The sequence below is a fragment of the Scomber scombrus genome, chromosome 5, assembly GCF_963691925.1.
Source record: "Scomber scombrus chromosome 5, fScoSco1.1, whole genome shotgun sequence".
NCBI classification, from domain to species: domain Eukaryota; kingdom Metazoa; phylum Chordata; class Actinopteri; order Scombriformes; family Scombridae; genus Scomber; species Scomber scombrus.
Genome location: NC_084974.1, coordinates 31,376,559 through 31,399,155, shown reverse-complemented (window position 1 = coordinate 31,399,155; position 22,597 = coordinate 31,376,559). Strand labels below are relative to the sequence as shown.

The 22,597-nt window shown below is 36.4% G+C and overlaps 1 protein-coding gene across 1 annotated transcript in view; it reads left to right on the top strand.

Annotated features, from left to right (window-relative positions):
- The window catches only part of LOC133979959 (NACHT, LRR and PYD domains-containing protein 5-like), a 133,318-nt gene that overhangs the window by 11,069 nt on the left and 99,652 nt on the right, over positions 1 to 22,597 (top strand). Inside the window, 7 exon segments of the mRNA XM_062418508.1 lie at positions 31 to 204; positions 2,554 to 2,727; positions 5,280 to 5,453; positions 6,482 to 6,655; positions 7,107 to 7,280; positions 13,735 to 13,908; positions 14,828 to 15,001. Coding sequence (XP_062274492.1) covers positions 31 to 204; positions 2,554 to 2,727; positions 5,280 to 5,453; positions 6,482 to 6,655; positions 7,107 to 7,280; positions 13,735 to 13,908; positions 14,828 to 15,001 — 1,218 coding nt within the window.

Here is a 22,597-nt window from a genome sequence, read left to right as displayed (position 1 = left end):
CTAAAGTAACATCATTTATTCTTTATTCAGGTTGAAGGACTGCAGTTTGTCAGAGATCAGCTGTGCTTCTCTGGTCTCAGCTCTGAAGTCCAACCCCTCCCATCTGAGAGAGCTGAGTCTGAGTAACAACAAGCTGCAGGATTCAGTAATGAAGCTTCTGAGTGATTTCCTGAAGAGTCCAGACTGCAGACTGGAGACTCTGGGGTGAGTTCACTGACAGTTTGTTACTATTGTTGATCTTAATGTTTAACAACTGAACCTTATTTATGTTCTTATGTAACTTACATCCATGAAGTTATTTATCTGATTGTCATCTTTATTTTTTTACTGTACAGTTTAGTCTGTAGTTATAATGATTCATCTAGTCTGTAAATGACTGATTCTTAAAGAAACTGTAGAAAATGTCCACACACACACACACACACACACACACACACACACACACACACACACACACACACACACACACACACACACACACACACACAGTCAAGTTATATCTTAAGAATCTGTGCAGCTTCTCCACTTGAAAGAGAAAGATCACCTACTCAGAGTTTTTAACTGGATTTCACTCAATGACCAAACAGCTTTTCCTTTTTCTTCTTCTTTTATTTGCAGGTGCAGTTTAGTTGACAGATGAATGGCATTAGTTGTATTTCATTAGTTTCATTAGATGAAAAACCTTTAAACAAATGTAGCGAGCGGAGTGATATATAAGCACAATGATATGTTACACATCTGTCTTTAAACAAAGAAAACACAGAAAAAGAAAATATTATAAATACTGTACATACTGTATATGCTATTTCAAATAAATACAATGAAATAAATATAAGCAGGAAAATAAACACATTTGCAAATATTGTGAAACCCAAAGTGTCCTATTTCCTTTAACCCTTTCATGCATAAATTATGATAACCTCAGTCAGGATGTTTTATCTTAAGTGTTTTATTTCTCTTTAGGCATAAAATATATTTGAACTCAATTTTCTTTTTCATCAAATTACATTAAATTATAATAACATAAATAAACTGATTTATAACTAAAAACCTTACTGCAGATGAAGTGGTAGTGTATGGGATGACGTACTAGTGTCCACTGTGGAGGCTGAAGTGCAACTATGCATCAAAATCCATCATCATGCATATATAAGAAAACAGCTTCTGAATAGCTTTCCACTGTAGTGACACTATGCATGAAAGGGTTCAATTAAACATTAAGAGCAAATAAAGTTACTCACTGTCATTATTTATAAGCTTCACATCAGGTAAAGAATTAACTTTAATACCTTTTAATGTTTACTGCATTTTAATATTAACTGAATTTTAACATGAATGTAACATTCAATTACACAATGTTATAAACCAACCTTCCACACATGAATTAAAAAGTCCCCCATTAATAAATACAGTCACAATCAACAGATTGAGAAATAAAGCATCAAGTAAACCCTGGCATTTAAAGAGTGACATCATCAAGCCACGCGTTACCAGGCAACCAACCACGTGGGTAACCAGCAGCAACAGTTGAGCTGCAGTAATAATTCATGGCAGACAGTCTTTAAAAGTTATCCGTCTTACCGGCTGCCTCTCTGGTGTTTGTAGATGTTTCTGCTCTGCACAAACAGGCGAGCAAACAGTCTCTCTTCCTGACGCTGTGTCGTTGTCTTTTCACCTGCTCTGCTTCTGCAGGGACGCTGTGTGCCGCTTTTTTATGGTCCGTGCTACACAGAGCGACTGTCAATGGTTCCTTCCGGCTGGCTCAACAGCCTGTGGAAACTTGATATTTGTTTGTTTATTTGTTCATTTTTCCTCCAATTTATCCATTTAAACAGTTTATATTCCTTTAGGTTGGAGGTTTAGATTTCCTCTTTCTCTAGTTTACACACACACACACACACACACACACACTAAAACTCTTCATCTTTAAGTTAAATCTTAGCTTCACTTTAAATTTCATTCTTTAAATTTACACAACAAACTCAAACAGTAACAAATATAATATCCAGTATTTACTTGTTCCAACACTTTTATGAAGCTGTGCAGTGTTTATACTGACTGAAATATTTAAACTCAACATGCTGTGATTATTTAATGGTGACACCATTAAATATAAATATTGTAGATATATTTAACATCCTTTTCCTCCTATTGTCCCAAAATCCATCCTGACATATTAACTATCTTTGTAAACGTTGGGATCTTGAGTAGAATATGAAAAAAATCTATGCTGGTTTTTTAACTTGTGTTTGGCTGCACAACATGAGTTAGTATAGATGGAGTCAGTGGTGGAGCTGCAGAGTTTAAGAGGTGAAGTCACTACGTCTTTATTGAAGTAGCAGCATGTTGTCATTAATATTAATGAGAGCTCTTTTTCACTGTTTGTATTTGACAGTTTTTAACCTGCATCCTGTTGGGTTCAGCTGTTTGGAGTTTCCATTTTCTAAACTTCTACATTTAAACCTTCTTCAGCTTTGAACAGATTATGAAACACTGAATGATTTGAAGCATGAACTTTGTCTTCTAAAGTAACATCATTTATTCTTTATTCAGGTTGGAGGACTGCAGTTTGTCAGAGATCAGCTGTGCTTCTCTGGTCTCAGCTCTGAAGTCCAACCCCTCCCTTCTGAGAGGGCTGGTTCTGAGTAACAACAAGCTGCAGGATTCAGTAATGAAGCTACTGGGTGATTTCCTGAAGAGTCCAGACTGCAGACTGGAGGCTCTGGGGTGAGTTCACGGACAGTCTGTTACTATTGTTGATCTTAATGTTTAACAACTGCACCTAATTTATGTACATATATAACTTACATCCATTAAGTTATTTATCTGATTGTCATCTTTATTTTTTTACTGTACAGTTTAGTCTGTAGTTATAAAAGATGACTGATTCTTAAATAAATGTAGAAAATGTTCAGTTAGTTGTTAAAGTAAATTAATAATAATTTGTTATATAATTCATATTTTTTGATTAAGAGTCACATCTTTATCAAGAAGATTCTCTCAACTAATATCTGTTTTAAACTGATCATTTTACTTTCTGAGGGAGAAATAGTTTCTAAGTTTACATTAATTTTAATGTGTTTCATTAATAATGTTTGTTTACTGATAGTCATCCTTCACCCCACACACACACACACACACACACACACACACACACACACACACACACACACACACACACACACACACACAGTCAAGTTATATCTTAAGAATCTGTGCAGCTTCTCCACTTGAAAGAGAAAGATCACCTACTCAGAGTTTATAACTGGATTTCACTCAATGACCAAACAGCTTTTCCTTTTTCTTCTTCTTTTATTTGCAGGTGCAGTTTAGTTGACAGATGAATGGCATTAGTTGTATTTCAATAGTTTCATTAGGTGAAAAAACCTTAAAACAAAGAATATATTATAAATACTGTACATACTGTATATGCTATTGCAAATAAATACAATGAAATAAATATAAGCAGGAAAATATACACATTTGCAAATATTGTGAAACCCAAAGTGTCCTATTTCCTTTAACCCTTTCATGCATGAATTATAATAACCTCAGTCAGGATGTTTTATCTTAAGTGTTTTATTTCTCTTTAGGCATTAGAAAAATATCTGAACTCTATTTTCTTTTTCATCAAATTACATTACATTATAATAACATAAATGAACTGATTTACAACTAAAAACCTTACTGCAGATGAAGTGGTAGTGTATGGGATGACGTACTAGTGTCCACTGTGGAGGCTGAAGTGCAACTATGCATCAAAATCCATCATCATGCATATATAAGAAAACAGCTTCTGAATAGCTTTCCACTGTAGTGACACTATGCATGAAAGGGTTCAATTAAACATTAAGAGCAAATAAAGTTACTCACTGTCATTATTTATAAGCTTCACATCAGGTAAAGAATTCATTTTACTACATTTTAATGTTTACTGCATTTTAATATTAACTGAATTTTAACATTAATGTAACATTTTACTGTCATATTCATTTAATTTAATGTTTAAATTACACAATGTTTTAAACCAACCTTCCACACATGAATTAAAAAGTCCCCCATTAATAAATACAGTCACAATGAACAGATTGAGAAATAAAGCATCAAGTAAACCCTGGCATTTAAAGAGTGACATCATCAAGCCACGCGTTACCAGGCAACCAACCACGTGGTTAACCAGCAGCAACAGTTGAGCTGCAGTAATAATTCAGCGCAGACAGTCTTTAAAAGTTAGCCGTCTTACCGGCTGCCTCTCTGGTGTTTGTAGATGTTTCTGCTCTGCACAAACAGGCGAGCAAACAGTCTCTCTTCCTGACGCTGTGTCGTTGTCTTTTCACCTGCTCTGCTTCTGCAGGGACGCTGTGTGCCGCTTTTTTATGGTCCGTGCTACACAGAGCGACTGTCAATGGTTCCTTCCGGCTGGCTCAACAGCCTGTGCATACTTGATATTTGTTTGTTTATTTGTTCATTTTTCCTCCAATTTATCCATTTAAACAGTTTATATTCCTTTAGGTTGGAGGTTTAGATTTCCTCTTTCTCTAGTTTACACACACACACACACACACACACACACACACACACACACACACACACACACACACACACACACACACACACACACACACACACACACACACTAAAACTCTTCATCTTTAAGTTAAATCTTAGCTTCACTTTAAATTTCATTCTTTAAATTTACACAACAAACTCAAACAGTAACAAATATAATATCCAGTATTTACTTGTTCCAACACTTTTATGAAGCTGTGCAGTGTTTATACGGACTGAAATATTTAAACTCAACATGCTGTGATTATTTAATGGTGACACCATTAAATGTAAATATTGTAGATATATTTAACATCCTTTTCCTCCTATTGTCCCAAAATCCATCCTGACATATTAGCCATCTTTGTAAACGTTGGGATCTTGAGTAGAATCTGAAATACATTTCTGTGGGTTTTTTAACTTGTGTTTGGCTGCACAACATGAGTTAGTATAGATGGAGTCAGTGGTGGAGCTGCAGAGTTTAAGAGGTGAAGTCACTACGTCTTTATTGAAGTAGCAGCATGTTGTCATTAATATCAATGAGAGCTCTTTTTCACTGTTTGTATTTGACAGTTTTTAACCTGCATCCTGTTGGGTTCAGCTGTTTGGAGTTTCCATTTTCTAAACTTCTACATTTAAACCTTCTTCAGCTCTGAACAGATTATGAAACACTGAATGATTTCAAGCATGAACTTTGTCTTCTAAAGTAACATCATTTATTCTTTATTCAGGTTGAAGGACTGTAGTTTGTCAGAGATCAGCTGTGTTTCTCTGGTCTCAGCTCTGAAGTCCAACCCATCACATCTGAAGCTGCTGAATCTGAGTAACAACAAGCTGCATGATTCAGTAATGGAGCTACTTTGTGACTTTCTTGAGAGTCCAGACTGCAGACTGGACAATCTGGAGTAAGTTCACTGACAGTCTGTTACTATTGTTGATCTTAATGTTTAACAACTGAAAGTTATTTTTATATTTTCATATTTATTTTTACTGTACGGTTTAGTCTGCAGTTATAAAAGATGACTGATTCTTGAAGAAACTGTAGAAAATGTTCACTGTTAGTAGTTAAAATAAATGAATGTTTATAATTTTTGGTAAAGAGTCACATTTATTTACAGAAGATCCTCTCAACTAATATCTGTTTTAAAATTAATTTTACTTTCTGAAGGAGAAATATTGTCTAAGTTTACATTAATTTTAATGTGCTTTCATTAGTTGCGTTTTAATGATATTGACAGGGTTCCCACTCTTCTCTTGAAATCATTCTCCAGGACATTTTCAGCTGCTATTCATCTTTCATTATTTCTTTTTATCACTATTATAGTTTTTATCTTTTATTCTTTATCTTTTATTATTTTATCTACATATTTTATAGCTCAGTGCGCATTAGTTACCAAATACATTTCTACTTTATTTCATATGTTTTTGTTCTTCAATCAAACTGTAAAGCACTCTGAATAACATTAGATTTGTTTGAAAGTTGCTTTATAAAGAAAATGTGTCTGATTGATAGCTGTGATGCTAATTTCTCCATGTTTCACATTCATTTATGCTAACAACATTAGCAATAAGAACCCCTCTAGACCGTTTACGTTCACTCACAAGGCAGAGAGAAGCAGAGGGAGGAGAAATCATTTTCCAGGAAGTTTTACTTTTTCTCTCGTTTTCCATGACTGGAAAATTGGTCCATCATGTTCCAGGATTTCCAGGACGCGTGGGAAACCTCATTGATCCTTCAGAACACACACACACACACACCAACACACACACACACACACACACACACACACACACACACACACACACACACACACACACACACACACACACACACACACACACACACACACACACACTTCCTGTAAGGATGAACCAAACAAGATGACCAAACGGCAAGTTAATTTTTTATTTCCATCATTTATTTTTTATTCAGATTGGAGGACGGCAGTTTGTCAGAGATCAGCTGTGCTTCTTTGGTCTCAGCTCTGAAGTCTAACCCCTCCCATCTGAGAAAGCTGTTTCTGGGAGGAAACAAGCTGCAGGATTCAGTAATGAAGCTGCTGTGTGACTTTATTAAGAGTCCAGACTGTAGACTGGAGGATCTGAGGTAAAACACCATTATTACTTCTGGTTTTCATGAACTGTGTTTGTTTACTGATATTGATCCTTCAGAACACACACACACACACACACACACACACACACACACACACACACACACACACACACACACACACACACACACACACACACACACACACACACACACACACACACACACACACACACACACACAGATCAATGCAGGTATTAAAACATTATTTATGACTCAGTGACATGAATATGTGTCTGAATGTTGTGGAGACATTTGGATGATGTCTGTAGAAGGCTGACATTATGATGATCCACAATAACACAATGATGAAGTCACTCTGCTCATTTTAGAGAAAAACTCATCGATTAGGATATAGTAATATTTAATTACACATTTAAAACCTGAATTCATCTGATTGGATTATACATTTATTTTTTATCTCCATCATTTATTCTTTATTCAGGTTGGATAGCTGCAGTTTGTCAGAGATCAGCTGTGCTTCTCTGGTCTCAGCTGTGAAGTCCAACCCCTCCCATCTGAGAGAGCTGCATCTGGGAGGAAACAAGCTGCAGGATTCAGGGATGAAACTACTGTGTGACTTTCTGGAGAGTCCAGACTGCAGACTGGAGGATCTGAGGTAAGACACCATTATTACTTCTGTGCTGACATTAATAAGATGTGACAGTTGTGATGTCACTAAACTGCAGACATAAAGCTGATATTAGGCTGATCCACACTGAGTATATTATTGGTAAAGTCTATTTTCTTCATCAGTGGTTTAGTCCATCAGCTGTGTCAGATTAATGCTGAGTTGCACATTTAAAACCTTTATATAACAAGAAGAATTCAACACTGGATAATTCACTCTGAACCTCTTCATCTCTTTTTCTTTTATATTTGAAAGTTTTAACCTGCTTCCTGTTGGGTTCAGGTGTTTGGAGTTTCCATCTTTTAAACTTGAGGGCTGGACAAAAAAATACTTTATCTGATTAATCGTGATTCTTATTTGAATGATAAATAATCGATTGTTGAAATCCAGAGATGGATCTTTGCATTTACACCTTTACTCAGTAAATGTGAACATGTGCACTGTGTTGTGTGTCTGCAGTGGTTACTTGTTGCAAATGGTTCAGTTAGAGCAGCATGATGAGTAAAATGTCTGCTGGGTGGAAATCCAGTTATAACAACATTCACTTAAATGTTATTTTAAGTTAAAAAGCAACATAGATGCTAGCTGCTATATTAGCTGCATAGAGCCGTGGTCTCCAACCTGCTCCTGGAGAGCTACTGCCCTGCATGTTTTACATATCTACCCACTATAACACACCTGATTCCAAGTATTAACTCATTATCAAGCAGCTGAAGCTCATCAAAGGGTTTGATAATGAGTTAATTATTAGAATCAGGTGTGTTAGAGTGCAGAGATACCTAAAACATGCAGGGCAGTAGCTCTCCAGGAGCAGGTTGGAGACCACCGGCCTAGAGTCACAACCGTCCCAGAAACCGAGCCATGAAAAGTGTCAGTCGGTGGACCCGCTGCAGTTTACGGGACTGTGATGACTCAGGATGGTCAGCTGACTCTGGCTGTCTTGTAGGGGATCTAAGGATCACATCTACAAGAGGAACAGACTGAAACAAGACTCCACACACTGATCTGAGCTCTCTGATTGTGTTTGTTAACAAGATATAATCTGTGACTCTGAGATGTGAAACTGTGGAAGTGGACTGAACAATGATCAGATTCTACTGTATTCAGTGTGTCTCTAGCTGCCGGGGAGCTAACAGCAGCCAGCAGCTGTCTGCAGTATCAGACTGATGTCAACACTAATACAAACAGTGCACATTAACTAATGAGCAGACTTTCAGTTTCTGCTGTCTGTGCTCAAAGTGATAAAGTTTAAACAGCAGCTACTGACAGTCCATGTGCTGCTTTACAGGATAGCTCTTGTGTTTATTAAATATAATGATGAAGCCCTTGGAAGTGATGCAGGTCTTTCATTATTATTGATCAGCTGTAGGGCTGCACAATTAATCATATTTTAATCACGATCTTGATTTTGGCTTCCCACGATCAAATGAATGTGATCGAGCGATATTGAAAATGCGTCCTCTGTCCATAGAGCGCCCCGCATCAAAGCATTTATTCCACTGCTAAGCAAATCAAGCGCTCCTTAAACCACTGTCTGATATGAGCCTGTGTGAGCCAATCAGAGCTGCTCCCTGCATCGCGCAGCCTGAAGTTTCTTGGTTGCAGTCTGAAAGAGTAACGCATGAAAAATACATCAGCAGAGGGTGAAGAGTCTTTACCTCGAAGTGGATCATCATGCTTTGTCTGGAAATGACCCATACTGAAAAAGTGAACACATTTTCAGAAATGTATGCAAATGTGTCAAAAAACTTTCATATTTTTAATACATTTGCAAAAACGTGTAAGATGTGTTTTCACTTTGTCAGTATGGCTTATTGAGTGTAGACTGATGGAGAACATATTTATTCAACATTAAATTGACACTATAACATTATACAGTATGTAATAATAGAGGAAGGGGTCTGAATACTTTCTGAAGTGACTGTTCATAGCTAAATACCACTGGATGGACACATCAAACATTATGACGTCATAGCAGGAAACTGACAGGTGTATTAATGATTGAGCCTTCCACTTAGAGAGGTCTGCTATTGATTCTGGTTTCACTCTGAGAGCAACATTAACAGGTTATATCTAGAAATGTTTTAGTGCTTTAGTAATTTAACTACTGGTTGAACAGTGATGACACCCACAAAACACAGGAAATACATTTCACCAGTTAATAAATGTTTGAAACAAACCATCAAAAATACTAATGTCCATATTTCATTTCTGAAACAAAGAAAGCAGAAGTGATTATCTAAGTTCAACTAGTTTATTACTGAGGAACATATAAATACTGTTTCACTAAATATCTTTTTCTACATTGTTTCTTCTAATAACTAAACTAACTGTCTGCTGATCAATAAAAGACTTCCAGATGTCTTAGAAGAGGATCAGGATCAGAGTTGATTTATTTTACAGATGGAAATAAAGAAGATCTCTCATTAAGACTGTTTAAACTGAACCAACTATATAAATAAAATCAAATATATATATATAATTATATATTATTTATATATAAATATAAATCAATATATGGGCTACTAAAACTCAGCATACAGAATGGCAACATGAGATATATGTATACTAATATATATGACTAATATAATAAAATAATTTAAATTATTACATGTTTAGTTTAAACAAGTAATAATTCAAATTATTGTATTATATTAGTCATATTCCTATAATAAAAGTGACATCTATTTGCAATTTAAAAAAAGGTGCAATATTTCCCTTTACAAATATACATCAAGAAATGCTGCATGTTGAAATCCCCACCTTCTAGAGAGAACTAGACTACTGTGGAGGTATACATGGAGGACAGAGATAAAAAATCATCTATGTAAAAAAATATGATGAAATCAATAAAAATATTTATTAAATGATTAAATGATAAGGATTAACAATAACAATACATATAAAGTATATATATATATATATATATATATATATATATATATATATAAAGAATATAAGAATAAAGCGCAGTCATAGGGATGGGACTTCAGGTCTGAGGACTGGTAATGGTTTACCTCACAGGTGAGGTAAGGGGTAAGAGAGAGAGAGATATAGAGTGGGTTAGTATTGCTATAAGTTTCATGATGGTTAGTATTAATAAGTGTATCAATGGTACTATATAGTGTTATACTATAGAGAGAAAAGGTAAGAGGGGGAGTTGAAAGAGAGAGAGAGAGACACAATATGCACACTGAAGGCATGATGCCACCAAGCTGTAAAATGAATGAGTAGCTACTGTAGTAGCCTAGCCGTGATACACAACTAAGCTGCACGATTAAGTCGTTTTTCGAAGAGAAAAGCTGCAATTACAACATGTTTAAGCATCCAGAATTATAACCACGTTAATAACGTTTGTAAGAAACCAAACCGTTTATCAAGATTTCAGGGAGATAAGAGTATTAGCGTTTGTGTAGGCTGACCAAACGTCCTCTTTTCCCCGGACATGTCCACTTTTTACGTCCCGTCCGGGGCGTCCGGGTTTTTTTTATTAATTGATGATAATGTCCGGTTTTCCTTCTGTGTGTGTATATGTGTGTATATGTGTGTATATGTGTGTGCCCCCTCTACCCCGGTTGTCATTGTTTGGGTTAGCGTGTGTAACGTAATCCCCGAGAGGCTGCCCTGTGGGTGGATCTCCAAAACTCACAACAAGAGAGCAGCAGACACCGGCGGTGCAGCTGAAGCGTTCAGATGCCAAAGCGCAAATGCACGTTCACAGATGAACTGCGAAAAATTCCCAGTTTACTGACCCGGTCGGGACTGGCCGAGTGCACCGTGTGCGAAGCTGGTACATATGTGTCTGTGTCCAATAAAGGTGCCGGGGACCTCACAGCTCATATGGACACAGAGAAACATAAAAAAGCAGTGCAAGGTGAGAGTCGTTCAGCAAAGTTGACAAAAAGTTCTTTGTGAAACCCGGAAAAACAGAGGATGCTGTAAATGCAGCGGAGGGTGCGTTGGCATTTCATACTGTGATACACCACCACAGCTACAGGTTTTTCTAATACAGAAGAGGTATTATTTAGAACATTATTTCATATTATTTATTTATTTATTTATTTGTCCACTAAGACTTGAAAAGAGAGCTATTATTTTACAAGAACATTACTTCTATCATTATTTTATTCCAGCGATTTTACATTTTTTTACATTTGTATATATATATATATATATATTTTACAATTGAGGCATAATAAAAAAAAGTTCAGTAACCTATGAGAAGCCTATCTGAATTTCTGTCCTTGAGAGATATTATTTTGTAATATAACAAAATATTCTATCCATACATATAACTTTAAATATATTAAAATTATAAGGAATCTTTGAGTAAACTGCGAGTATCATTTAAGTAGGCTATCTCGTGGCCGGGCTGAGTGTCCTCTTTTTTGGAAATCAAAATATGGTCACCCTACGTTTGTGCAGATCACTGATTTACCTCAGGTACCACAGACTCCACCAGAAAGCTTGCCCGTAGCAAGATGGCCGCCAGTGCGGACGCTCTAAATCTAGTGTTCTATATATATCTATGGTTGATGGAGTCAATAAATGAATGGGGATTAACGGAGAAAGTACCGGCAATTGTCACCGACAATGCCGCCAACACGAGACATCCGGGAGTCTCCCGCATATTGATAGCGGCTCCCTGACGTCCGCAAATGAGACGTAATGTCCCGGAATCTGGAGCGTGCACTACAGAGTGACTGCGTGTGTGTGTGTATGTGTGACTATAAATGCAGCGCGTGATAGCAAAGCGTCTTTATAGCTCTGTGTTACCGTTTATTCGCGCGATCGAAAAGAAATATAATTTAAGTTTACATGCACTTTACTTCAGTGTTTATTCAGTAATGTCATATATGTTTACTTTTGTACTCCGTTTTCAGTATTATTGTGTTAATGCTTTATTTTCAGATGTTTTATTGCTCATAAATGTTATGAGTTATACCATGGCTGTTCATATGGGCATGAAAATAAATTATTATTTTAAAATTACCAACAGGTAATCCAATGAATTTGTGTGTATTTCTACTTATTACTGAATCGATATCGAAGCAGTTAAATCAATATCGAATTGAATCGTGAGATTCTTAACAATACCCAGCCCTACTATAAATGCAGACATGCAAGTCAATACAAATCCTCCATTTTTATCTGCACATATATGATATTTATTATCAGAACTGATGATGTTATAAATAATTCATTGAAAGTAGACTTTCAAAGAATATTAATTTATATTTTTTAAATTTATGGCAGTCCCTCAACAAGCATTTTCTTAAAAATATATAAAAAATATCTGCATGTATGTATTATAATAGCTCTTATAGGACATACATGCACTGTAGTGTTAAAAAACCCAAATATATAATAAATAAATCGCTGCACATTAATGTTTTATTTTATAGTTAATCTGCCTGATAATATGTTTAAACAAGAATCACCTTCGGATTTAGAAAATTAAAAATGCTTAAATAAAATAAAATAACAATTGATGTTGTATAAAGACTAAAGACACTATTTGTTTGCTCTCCTTGTTTGTTCAGTATTTCTCTTTAGATGTAAAAGCAACTTAGCACAAAAAAGTTGGCTCAACTTAAATCTGTACATTCACTCAGTATGTATCCTCCCATATTTTAACATCACAATATAACATGTTGTCTCAACTAATTCAGTTACAAAAAGTTGCCCCAACAATATAAAGTTAAGTCAACATTAATCAAGTTGACGTTAAATGTTTGCTCATAATGTACTCAGAGGCATTTACTAAAGGTAAGCCAATCAAATGTGACTCTGTATTAGTTAACAGAGCATTATGGAGAGAGATTAAAAAAGATGTGTTTTAATATCAGTGGGCAACAACTTTGTTTCCATGTCCAGAACAATGTGTCTGAGCTCTAATTCATTTAAAACCATCTTTGTAATATTTAATGAATATTATTTATTACATTATAAGAAGAAAAGAAAAAAAGAAAATATTGACAGTCCATGTGTTGCTTTATGGGATAGCACTTATATTCTTAAATAATGAAGCCCTTGCAAATAATATATTTCATTATTACTGGTCAACTTTTTTGCACATGTAGTTTTTAAAATATAGATGTGTCATATTTTAGTCTTTTTGCACTTTTTAACTTGTGTTTGGCTGCACAACATGAGTTTGTATAGATGGAGTCAGTGGTGGAGCTGCAGAGTTTAAGAGGTGAAGTCACTACGTCTTTATTGAAGTAGCAGCATGTTGTCATTAATATCAATGAGATCTCTTTTTCACTGTTTGTATTTGACAGTTTTTAACCTGCATCCTGTTGGGTTCAGCTGTTTGGAGTTTCCATTTTCTAAACTTCTACATTTAAACCTTCTTCAGCTCTGAACAGATTATGAAACACTGAATGATTTCAAGCATGAACTTTGTCTTCTAAAGTAACATCATTTATTCTTTATTCAGAGTGTGGAAGTGCAGTTTGTCAGAGATCAGCTGTGTTTCTCTGGTCTCAGCTCTGAAGTCCAACCCCTCCCATCTGAGAGAGCTGTATCTGAGTAACAACAAGCTGCAGGATTCAGGAGTGAAGCTTCTGTGTGACTTTCTGGAGAGTCCAGACTGCAGACTGGAGGAACTGGGGTCAGTTCACTGACAGTCTGTTACTGTTATTGATCTTAATGTTTAACAACTGAACCTAATTCATGTACATTTATCATTTACATCCATTATGTTGTTTGTCTGATTACCATATTTATTTTTTACTTTACAGTTTAGTCTGTAGTTATAAAGAATTAAAGTTGTTTTAAAGAGTCACATCTGTAAAAAGAAGATCCTCAACAATGTTTTAAGATGGGGTTGTCAAACAACACATTTTTTTAATCACTGAATTTCAATAGTTATTCCTGATTAATCACATTTTTTAAAATCACGTTTTAACTTCTCTTATTTTGCATTTCACATCAGTTTTTAAGTCCATATTACCAATGTGAAGTAATTCTTACCAGTGTATCTTGATTGGGAATCAAATCAATGCGAAGAAAGTTACTTTATGAACTTTGACTTTTGATAACAAACAGAAAAACTCCATAGCTCCAATATCTTTGAGTTCAGATGAAAACTGAGGAAAACTTCCACATTGAGAAATGTGCAGCAGTGAACGACACTCTGCAGAAACATGAGCAGCACTTCTCTGAAGCTGCAGAGCGATGGGACATTGAAGGTGCAGACAGTGCAGGAATATGACAGCAGCAGCAAGACTCCTCCATACCAACACATGCTGTGGACTGTGCACAGTTTACAGAGTCAGTCTGTGACAGTGCTTTAGAGTCAGTGAGTCAGAGAGCAGCATGATTAACATGATTAACACCATTAACACCATTAACACCATAAAAAAGACAACACATTATGCTCAATCCTTAATCACATCGAGATTAATGCGTTAACATTGACAGCTCTAGTTTTAAATTGATCAAGTTCAAAGTTCAAACTAGATCATTTAAAACCTGAACACATCTGATTGACCATAAATTAATTTTTATCTCGTCATTTCTTTATTCAGGTTGGCGGACTGCGGTTTGTCAAAGACCAGCTGTGCTTCTCTGGTCTCAGCTCTGAAGTCCAACCCCTCCCATCTGAGAGAGCTGGATCTGAGTGAAAACAACCTGAAGGATTCAGACATGAAGCAGCTGTCTGATCTTCAGAAGAGTCCAGACTGCAGACTGGAGACTCTGAGGTCAGTAGAAAGTTGGAGTCAGTCTGTGCTGGTTTCAGCAGTTTAGTATTAAACACAGTCAGTATCAAAGCAAAGATCCAGTATTTCCTGGTGAACGTCCAACCTTCTCAGTGCTGCTTTCCTCAGTGAAGCTGTGAGAGGAGAATGGTGACAGGCTTCAGGATTGGACAGAAAGACAGAGAGAGTCAGCCAATCAGATGAGCCAGAAGCTTGTTGTGATCATGTGTTTGAGTTGATGTGAAGACGACTGTTGTTGTTGTTGTGTTGATGTCTGCAGGAAGGCTGCTGCTCTTTATACTGGATGTGCTGCATCACTGACTGACAGCTGATGAAGTGAGTCTCACTAAACACTCATTTATCACCTCTGTTGTTTCTTCTTCTCTCATCAGCTGGAAGGATTGATGATCTCTGTCAGAGTGAGAGTTAACATCCAGGAGTGTTGAGAGAGGATCAGCTGGATCCTGATGATCCATCTGGAGTCTGGATTTTGTCGTCTTCACTTAAGTCTCTGAACATCAGCTGTTTGATGCAGAGAAGATAAAGTAAATCAGGTGTTATAAGTCAGACTCTGAGCCTGGGCTCATATTGATCAAGCGTCTCAGAATCACACTGAGAGTTAACGAGGACTAAAACTAATGAATGAAGCAGAAGAGAATTGACTGTGACTTTCAGCAGAAGAAGGATTACTGCTGGGAGAGAGTGAGACGTCGCTGTTTTACCACAGTCAGAGCAGCAAAGTAGAAATAATGATGACGTGTTGTAGTTTTCTCACAGTCTCAGCTGGAAACATTAAACAGTGGTAATTTGGTATATTATGTGTATAGACAGGTAACCAGACAGGTAACTTACCAAGGTTATGGAACAAAACTATGATACCAAAATTCAATGTAAGATATTTACAAACTACTAACCAACTACTGATTGGACATCAAGTATAGGAGGATTAGTTTCTATATGATTTATACTTGTTGTGGCTTGTGATAAGGATTATATTTATATGTATGTTTGGTGTAAATAATATTGATTAATGCTGATTCATTCACTCAAGTAGTGAACAAATGTAGATGAAGTACTTTTAATCAACTTGAGTATTTCCACTTTATACTTTCTGTGAAATATTATGTTGCAGCCATTACACATTTATGGATTTTTTTAATTTTAATGTTGTGTAACAGTCTGTTTTAACACTGGTTGGTGTATGGAGGAGCTCACCAGGACAGGCTCATTATTCATTCATTATTATAAGGATTTCTTTTCTTATTTTAGGTGACAGCATGATAATATGTTGGATTAACTCATGTTGACCTGAGTATTTTTGATGAATCGCTGCCCTCTAGCGGTCACTGGGAGGAACTGCACTGATTCAATTTATCAAGTTAACTTCATTTAAGGCCTGCTTGATAGCATACTGCCACTTCTGCTTATTTTCAAAGTAGTGACATAAATTAGGAAATAACAAACTGTTTTTACAAATTTGTTTTTCCCCTTCATTGACAAATAAAACATTTTCAATGTCTTCTCCCACTAAATGATCAAATACAAAATATGAAAAATATTAATTTGAGGTTTAGCGGAAGAAAAGTTTCTCCTAATGACTTGCATCATTTTTTTCATCACATTGGCAGAAGTGGTCTTCCATAATCACCCGATATGTTTTAAAGTTTTTGAAAGCAACGGGATTAGATAAAAGGATTTGTTTTGTTTATTGTTGTTGTGTTTTTCTTTTAATAATGCATTTTTGTATTTGGGTCAATGACGTTTTTTTTGTCTCCATGTGGTTTAGTTTAAATGTAAAGGGTTAAAATGTGAAAATAGACGTATGAATAACTTGCACATATTCTTTTTTTGTGGACCCAGCATCACATTTCTGCTTTTAATCCATTTAAAGAGAATATATTAGAGGATTATGGCAAAAATGTCTAAGTGGTGTAACCATAAAAACTTTGTACCAAATAATTCAACTTGCTTAATAACAGTAAATTCTCAATAAAACACCATATCAACTAGTTTGGCATGATCTTACATTATAACTTTATATTAAATAAAGGTAATGGAATACAATTGTTCTAAGTATTACATTTAATCTGGGGAAGCATGGAGATCAGGAAACATTTACATTGTTTTTTAAATGAAGTAATTATTAGTATAAGTCCACTTAGGAGGTTTCATTCTTTTGTGGTTACACCATTTGACATCAGCAGCATTCAGTCTTACTTTTGGTAAAAAAAAATGTTGCAAATGTTTCAAATGAAACCATCACAAATACAGAATGTACATCTTAAGAAAACCTGATGCTGCACATTTTTAAGATATGTTCCAATTGCTAATCTTGCCAACCCTTATTTGTCACTGATCTGTAAACTTGAAGGAAACAAGTTTCATCACAAACTGGTGTGAAAAAGTATGAGTAAGTTTGTAAGTTTACAGTGAACATATAAATCCTGATTTGGTGAACAAGTACTACTAGGCTACTAATAAGAACAATAAGTATTTGAATAGCAGTTGTCATACAAGAAATGCAGTTCAAAGTGCTTTACAACAAAATAAATTATATCAATCACAAAGTGCTTCACATTAAAATGACCTAAAAGAAGCATAAAACAATGTTTAAAAAAAAAAAAAAAGATAAAAAGAAATATTGTATATTAAATAGTAATAATAATAATATATTTAACATAAGATGGAAAATTAAGAAAACCACAATAATTTTAAAATAGTAAAAAATAGTACACAGTAAGCTAAAAACAGGAGCATTCAGTCTTACTTTTGGTAAAAAATGTTGCAAATTCTCATTTCAAATGATATAAAACCAACAAAAATACTAAATGTACATTTTAAAAAACCTGATGCTGCTTTTAAAACAAATCAGATTTTAAATTGCTCATCTTACCAAACCTTATTTATCACTGACCCATTAATGAAATGTTAGTCTGTGAGCTGTTGCAGTAATCATTACTGACCAGAAGGTGGAGCTTAGGCACTGTTATAGACTGCTACCAGCACAAAGACAAGGAAGAAGAAGATGATGATGACGAGTATGATGATATGGGAGTATGTATTTTTATTTTATTTTTATTTTATTTTATTCATATGTACAATAATAAAACAAACATTATATTTCACAGTACAAAGGCAAATAACTGCAGGAGAGGAAAAGAAAAGTAGTATAAAACCAAATAAGAAGAGAGACAGAAGCAGAAAGGGACAAGAGACAAAGAAAATACAAAAACAAGCAACAAAGAGAAAAGAAAGAAAGAGAAAAAACCATTTGGGTTCCAAAACAATGAAGGTGACAATATGTACTATTTAACCAATCTTGTATTTTTTTGTGTGTGTGTGCAAAGTTTCACATTCATAAGAACACATGTTTAAACACTGCTCCCTTTATTCCTGTTCTAATGCTAGAAATGTGAAAATACACCTCCACTATTTACAAAAGTTTAAACAAAACACAATCAAAACATGTAATTCCTGCTTGCATTATAATATTTTCTTGTCATGTGAACTTTGGCCTTCTCCCTGGCGAATGAATCCTTTGTATTATTTATCTTCTCCCTTTTAAAAAATGTGTTTTTATTTTTTAATGAATGTTTGCTTTTCCTGTGTCCTTACAAACTCATGCTGATATACAGCCTGATACATGGATTTATGAGTCATTGCAGAGTTAGACCATTATGATGGTTCTGGACATATTGGACCAATATTGACCTTTTAGTAAATATCTGTTGGTTTTGATGTCTGCCTGGGTTGTGATGGTGTTTTTTTAAAGTTAGCTTGTGAATCATTTCATTGAAAAGGAAAAACCTGACAATAAAACCTGACCTGACAAATATGAGTGATGGTCCTTCATGCACATATAAAGGATGCAGGATGGGTTAGTTGAACTTACCCGTGACAGCTTGTATAATGTCCTCTAAATGCAGTCGTGTTATCCTTTTCGTCTGATGGAAGCGTTTAGTGTTACAGCCTGGACGAGCACAGTGTAAAGTGCAGTTTCTCACATGACACTGTGATGTCTTCTCCGCTGATGATGTTAAAGATTAATAGCATCGCAGAGAAGTGGAATTGTTTACAAAGCTAACACTGCAAAAAGAGACTTGTTGGGTAGAATTTTACAACATGTGGCGAGTGTGCTCAGGGACTACACACGTGTTAAAGTTAATACAATCACTGTGTGAGCCATTTAACCTTTGTGTCGTCCTCCCGGGTCAAATTGACCCCGTCTGTTTTGACTGTTGCTTCTTTCCTCCCTTCCTTCTTTCCTCCCTTACTTCCTTCCGTCTGTCCTTCCTCCCTACCTCCTTTCCTTCCTTCTTCCTCCCTTCATTCCTTCATCCCTCCTTTCCTTCCTTCCTTTCTCCTTTCATTCCTTCCTTCCTTCCTCACCCCCTCCTTTCCTTCCTTCTTCCTCCCTTCCTTCCTCCCTCCCTCCTTTCCTTCCTTCTTCCTTCCTTCATCCCTCCTTTCCTTCCTTCCTCCTTTCATTCATCCCTCCTTTCCTTCCTTCTTCCTCCTTTCCTTCCTCACCCCCTCCTTTCCTTCCTTCTTCCTCCCTTCCTTCATCCCTCCTTCCCTTCCTTCTTCCTCCTTTCCTTCCTTCCTTCCTCCTTTCCTTCATTCCTTCCTTCCCTCCTTCCTTCCTCCCTCCCTCCTTTCCTTCCTTATTCCTCCCTTCCTTCCTTCTTCCTCCTTTCCTTCCTTCCTCCTTTCCTTCCTTCCTTCCTTCCTTCCCTCCTTCCTTCCTCCCTCCCTCCTTTCATTCATTATTCCTCCCTTCCTTCCTTCTTCCTTCCTTCCTCACCCCCTCCTTTCATTCCTTCCTTCCTCCTTTCTTTTCCTTCCTTCCTTCTTTCCTTTCCTTCCTTCTTCCTCCGTTCCTTCCTCCCTTCCTTCTTTCCTTCCCTCTTTCCTTCCTCCCTCCTTTCCTTCCTTCTTCATCCCTTCCTTCCTTCATGCCTCCTTTCCTTCCTCCTTTCCTTTCCTTCCTTCCTTCCTTCCTTTCCTTCTTCTTCCCTCCTTCCTTCCCTCTTTCCTTCCTCCCTCCTTTCCTTCCTTCTTCGTCCCTTCTTTCTTCCTCCCTTCCTTCCTTGGCTAGAGGACAACAGGAGGGTTAAACACACAAATCATGTCAGGTATGTTATATTTTAAACCTCTGTCCAATGAATAGCTTCCTCTGACATTGTTTGTTCCATCAGGTGTTCTGTATTTTTCTCTATTGTAGATTTTCCTGGAGAAGTCTCCATCAGCCGGTCACAAGACATCAGTCTTCCTCATTCATTTGCAGCAGCTCAATAGAAATAAAAATATAATTTAATTTAAACTACAATTTTAAACATTATTCTTTTTAAACTCTTAACACTTAAAATCTGCTGACTATTTAAACAGATTTCCAATCATCCTCAGACTGTTTCCATTCAATCTCAAAGTGCGTTTCATTCTCAGATGAGATGAGCTCGGTGGATCTAGTAGCCGCACTGAAACGTTCACTGTGTACGTTGAGGCTCAGTTCCCGCCCGAGCGGCGATATCCGACTTTTCTCATCAAGCGCTCCTCAAACAGTTTGTCCCGCCCACTTGGTCCAAGCTGATTGGTCGATGTGGCTCAGGTTGCACACGGCTCAGCTCAACCGTTACACTTGGCTCGCTGCACTCGGCTCGGCTGCTCTCCACATTTCCAGGTTATATTTCCAGGGATATTATTCATTATTCGGCTCTGCAGGTAAGTTAACTGATCTTTTACTGTGTTGGTAACGTTTTAAAACTAATTTGTGTTGCAAGAATAAAATAGCACCTAAAACACCATAACCAACAGGGGAGCTAACATGCTAACAGGCATTTATAAATGAACGTTATTTTTTAATATAACGTTTACATTGATGCGATGTAACATTAATGTAACTTTAATGTTCCAGTTGTGGGTTAAAATCCTCCTACTGTTACTCTAACATGATTTAACCCTCCAGGGCTAATGCTCCGCCCTTATTTAAGTGTTCGCGGTCAAATTTGAGCGACTGTTTTAACTGCTCTGATGTTAACACAAAAACCATAAATCATCACCAAATTTCATTTAACACTTTTTTTTTAAAAGGTTTGAAACAATGTCTCAGAGTAGTGGTTTCACTGGATTTGTAATATCAAATTAGAAGCGTGTTGTTTTATTTGTCAGGTTTCCCACAGTCATGAAATTCCTGGAAAAGTTATGAAATGAGAAAAAACAGTTTCCCAGGCTTGGAAATGGTTTGGAATTAGGTGAATGTTTTGGAAAACTTTTGAATTAGGGATGACCTGCTCTTATATCAAAGATAACAGATATAAGACAGGCTGCATGAACTTGGACCCCCCAATGTTACCATGTCAAAAATGAGTAGATTCATTTAATATTATATACTAATAATCAATTACTATATTTAGCTTTTTAATATCTATACTGCAGAGAGGAACACCTGGAGGAGAGAGAGAGCGCTCAGGTGGGCGACTGCCGGGAGGGGAGTTTGCTGAAGTGTACGACAGAAAACAGACAAACAACAAAGAGAAGAGAGGAGAGTTTTTTACCCGAAACCTGAGTGTTTGTAGTCAGAAGAAAACCATCCAGGAGCTCCTAAACCAGAGCGGTAAGATCTTATTCATCTCCTCCCTCCTCCTCCGTCTACCTGGATTAAAGGATGAAGCTATGATGTAGTTTTCTATCAGCAGGTCTTAAAAAGGCGCTGAGTTCACTTCCCTCTAAAAAGTCTTGAGAATGTATTAAAGGCTTAAAATTGATTCACAAAAGTGGACATGTGTCAGTAATAGCAAAGCATGTCTTATCTCGTGAATCCATCAGTTTTCTGCCGCCTGTCTGGTCCATGTCATGTTAATTAATTCATAATTATATGATTACATTTAAACATGCTGCTCTTTTAGAGTTTGTACACTTTATATTTCAGGCAAGGAAGATTTATTTGTATTGCACATTTCAAAGTGCTTTACATAAAACATAAAATGCATCAAGACAGGATATAAAAGCAACATGTGGCAAAATAAAAAAGACAGTTTAATATGATTTAAAAAGTGTTAAATTGGTAATAAGATTAAGCTAAAAGAATAAGAGATAAACCAGGAGATTAAAAAGCACTTTAACATACTCAAACATAAGGAACAGAAAGACAGACCACTAACCTAACTTTTACTGTAGCAAGAACAGGAGGAACATTGAATGAAACTAAACTTGTACACACCAGCCAATCTACACACCATATTTTACACTGAAACATGTTGGTTGGGATGGAGAGAGGTGAGCCTGCAGAAAGCTGGCCTTAAAAACTGCACGCTTGGAAGCTGGAACCAATCAGCTCTCAGGAAGCTACAGCTCATCAAACACACACACACACACACACACACACACACACACACACACACACACACACACACACACACACACACCTGCGGCCCATCAAACACACACACACACACACCTGCGGCCCATCAAACACACACACACACACCTGCAGCCCATCAAACACACACACACACACACACACATCTGGTGTCAATCAAACACACACATACACACACACTTACACACACCTGCGGCCCATCAAACACACACACACACACA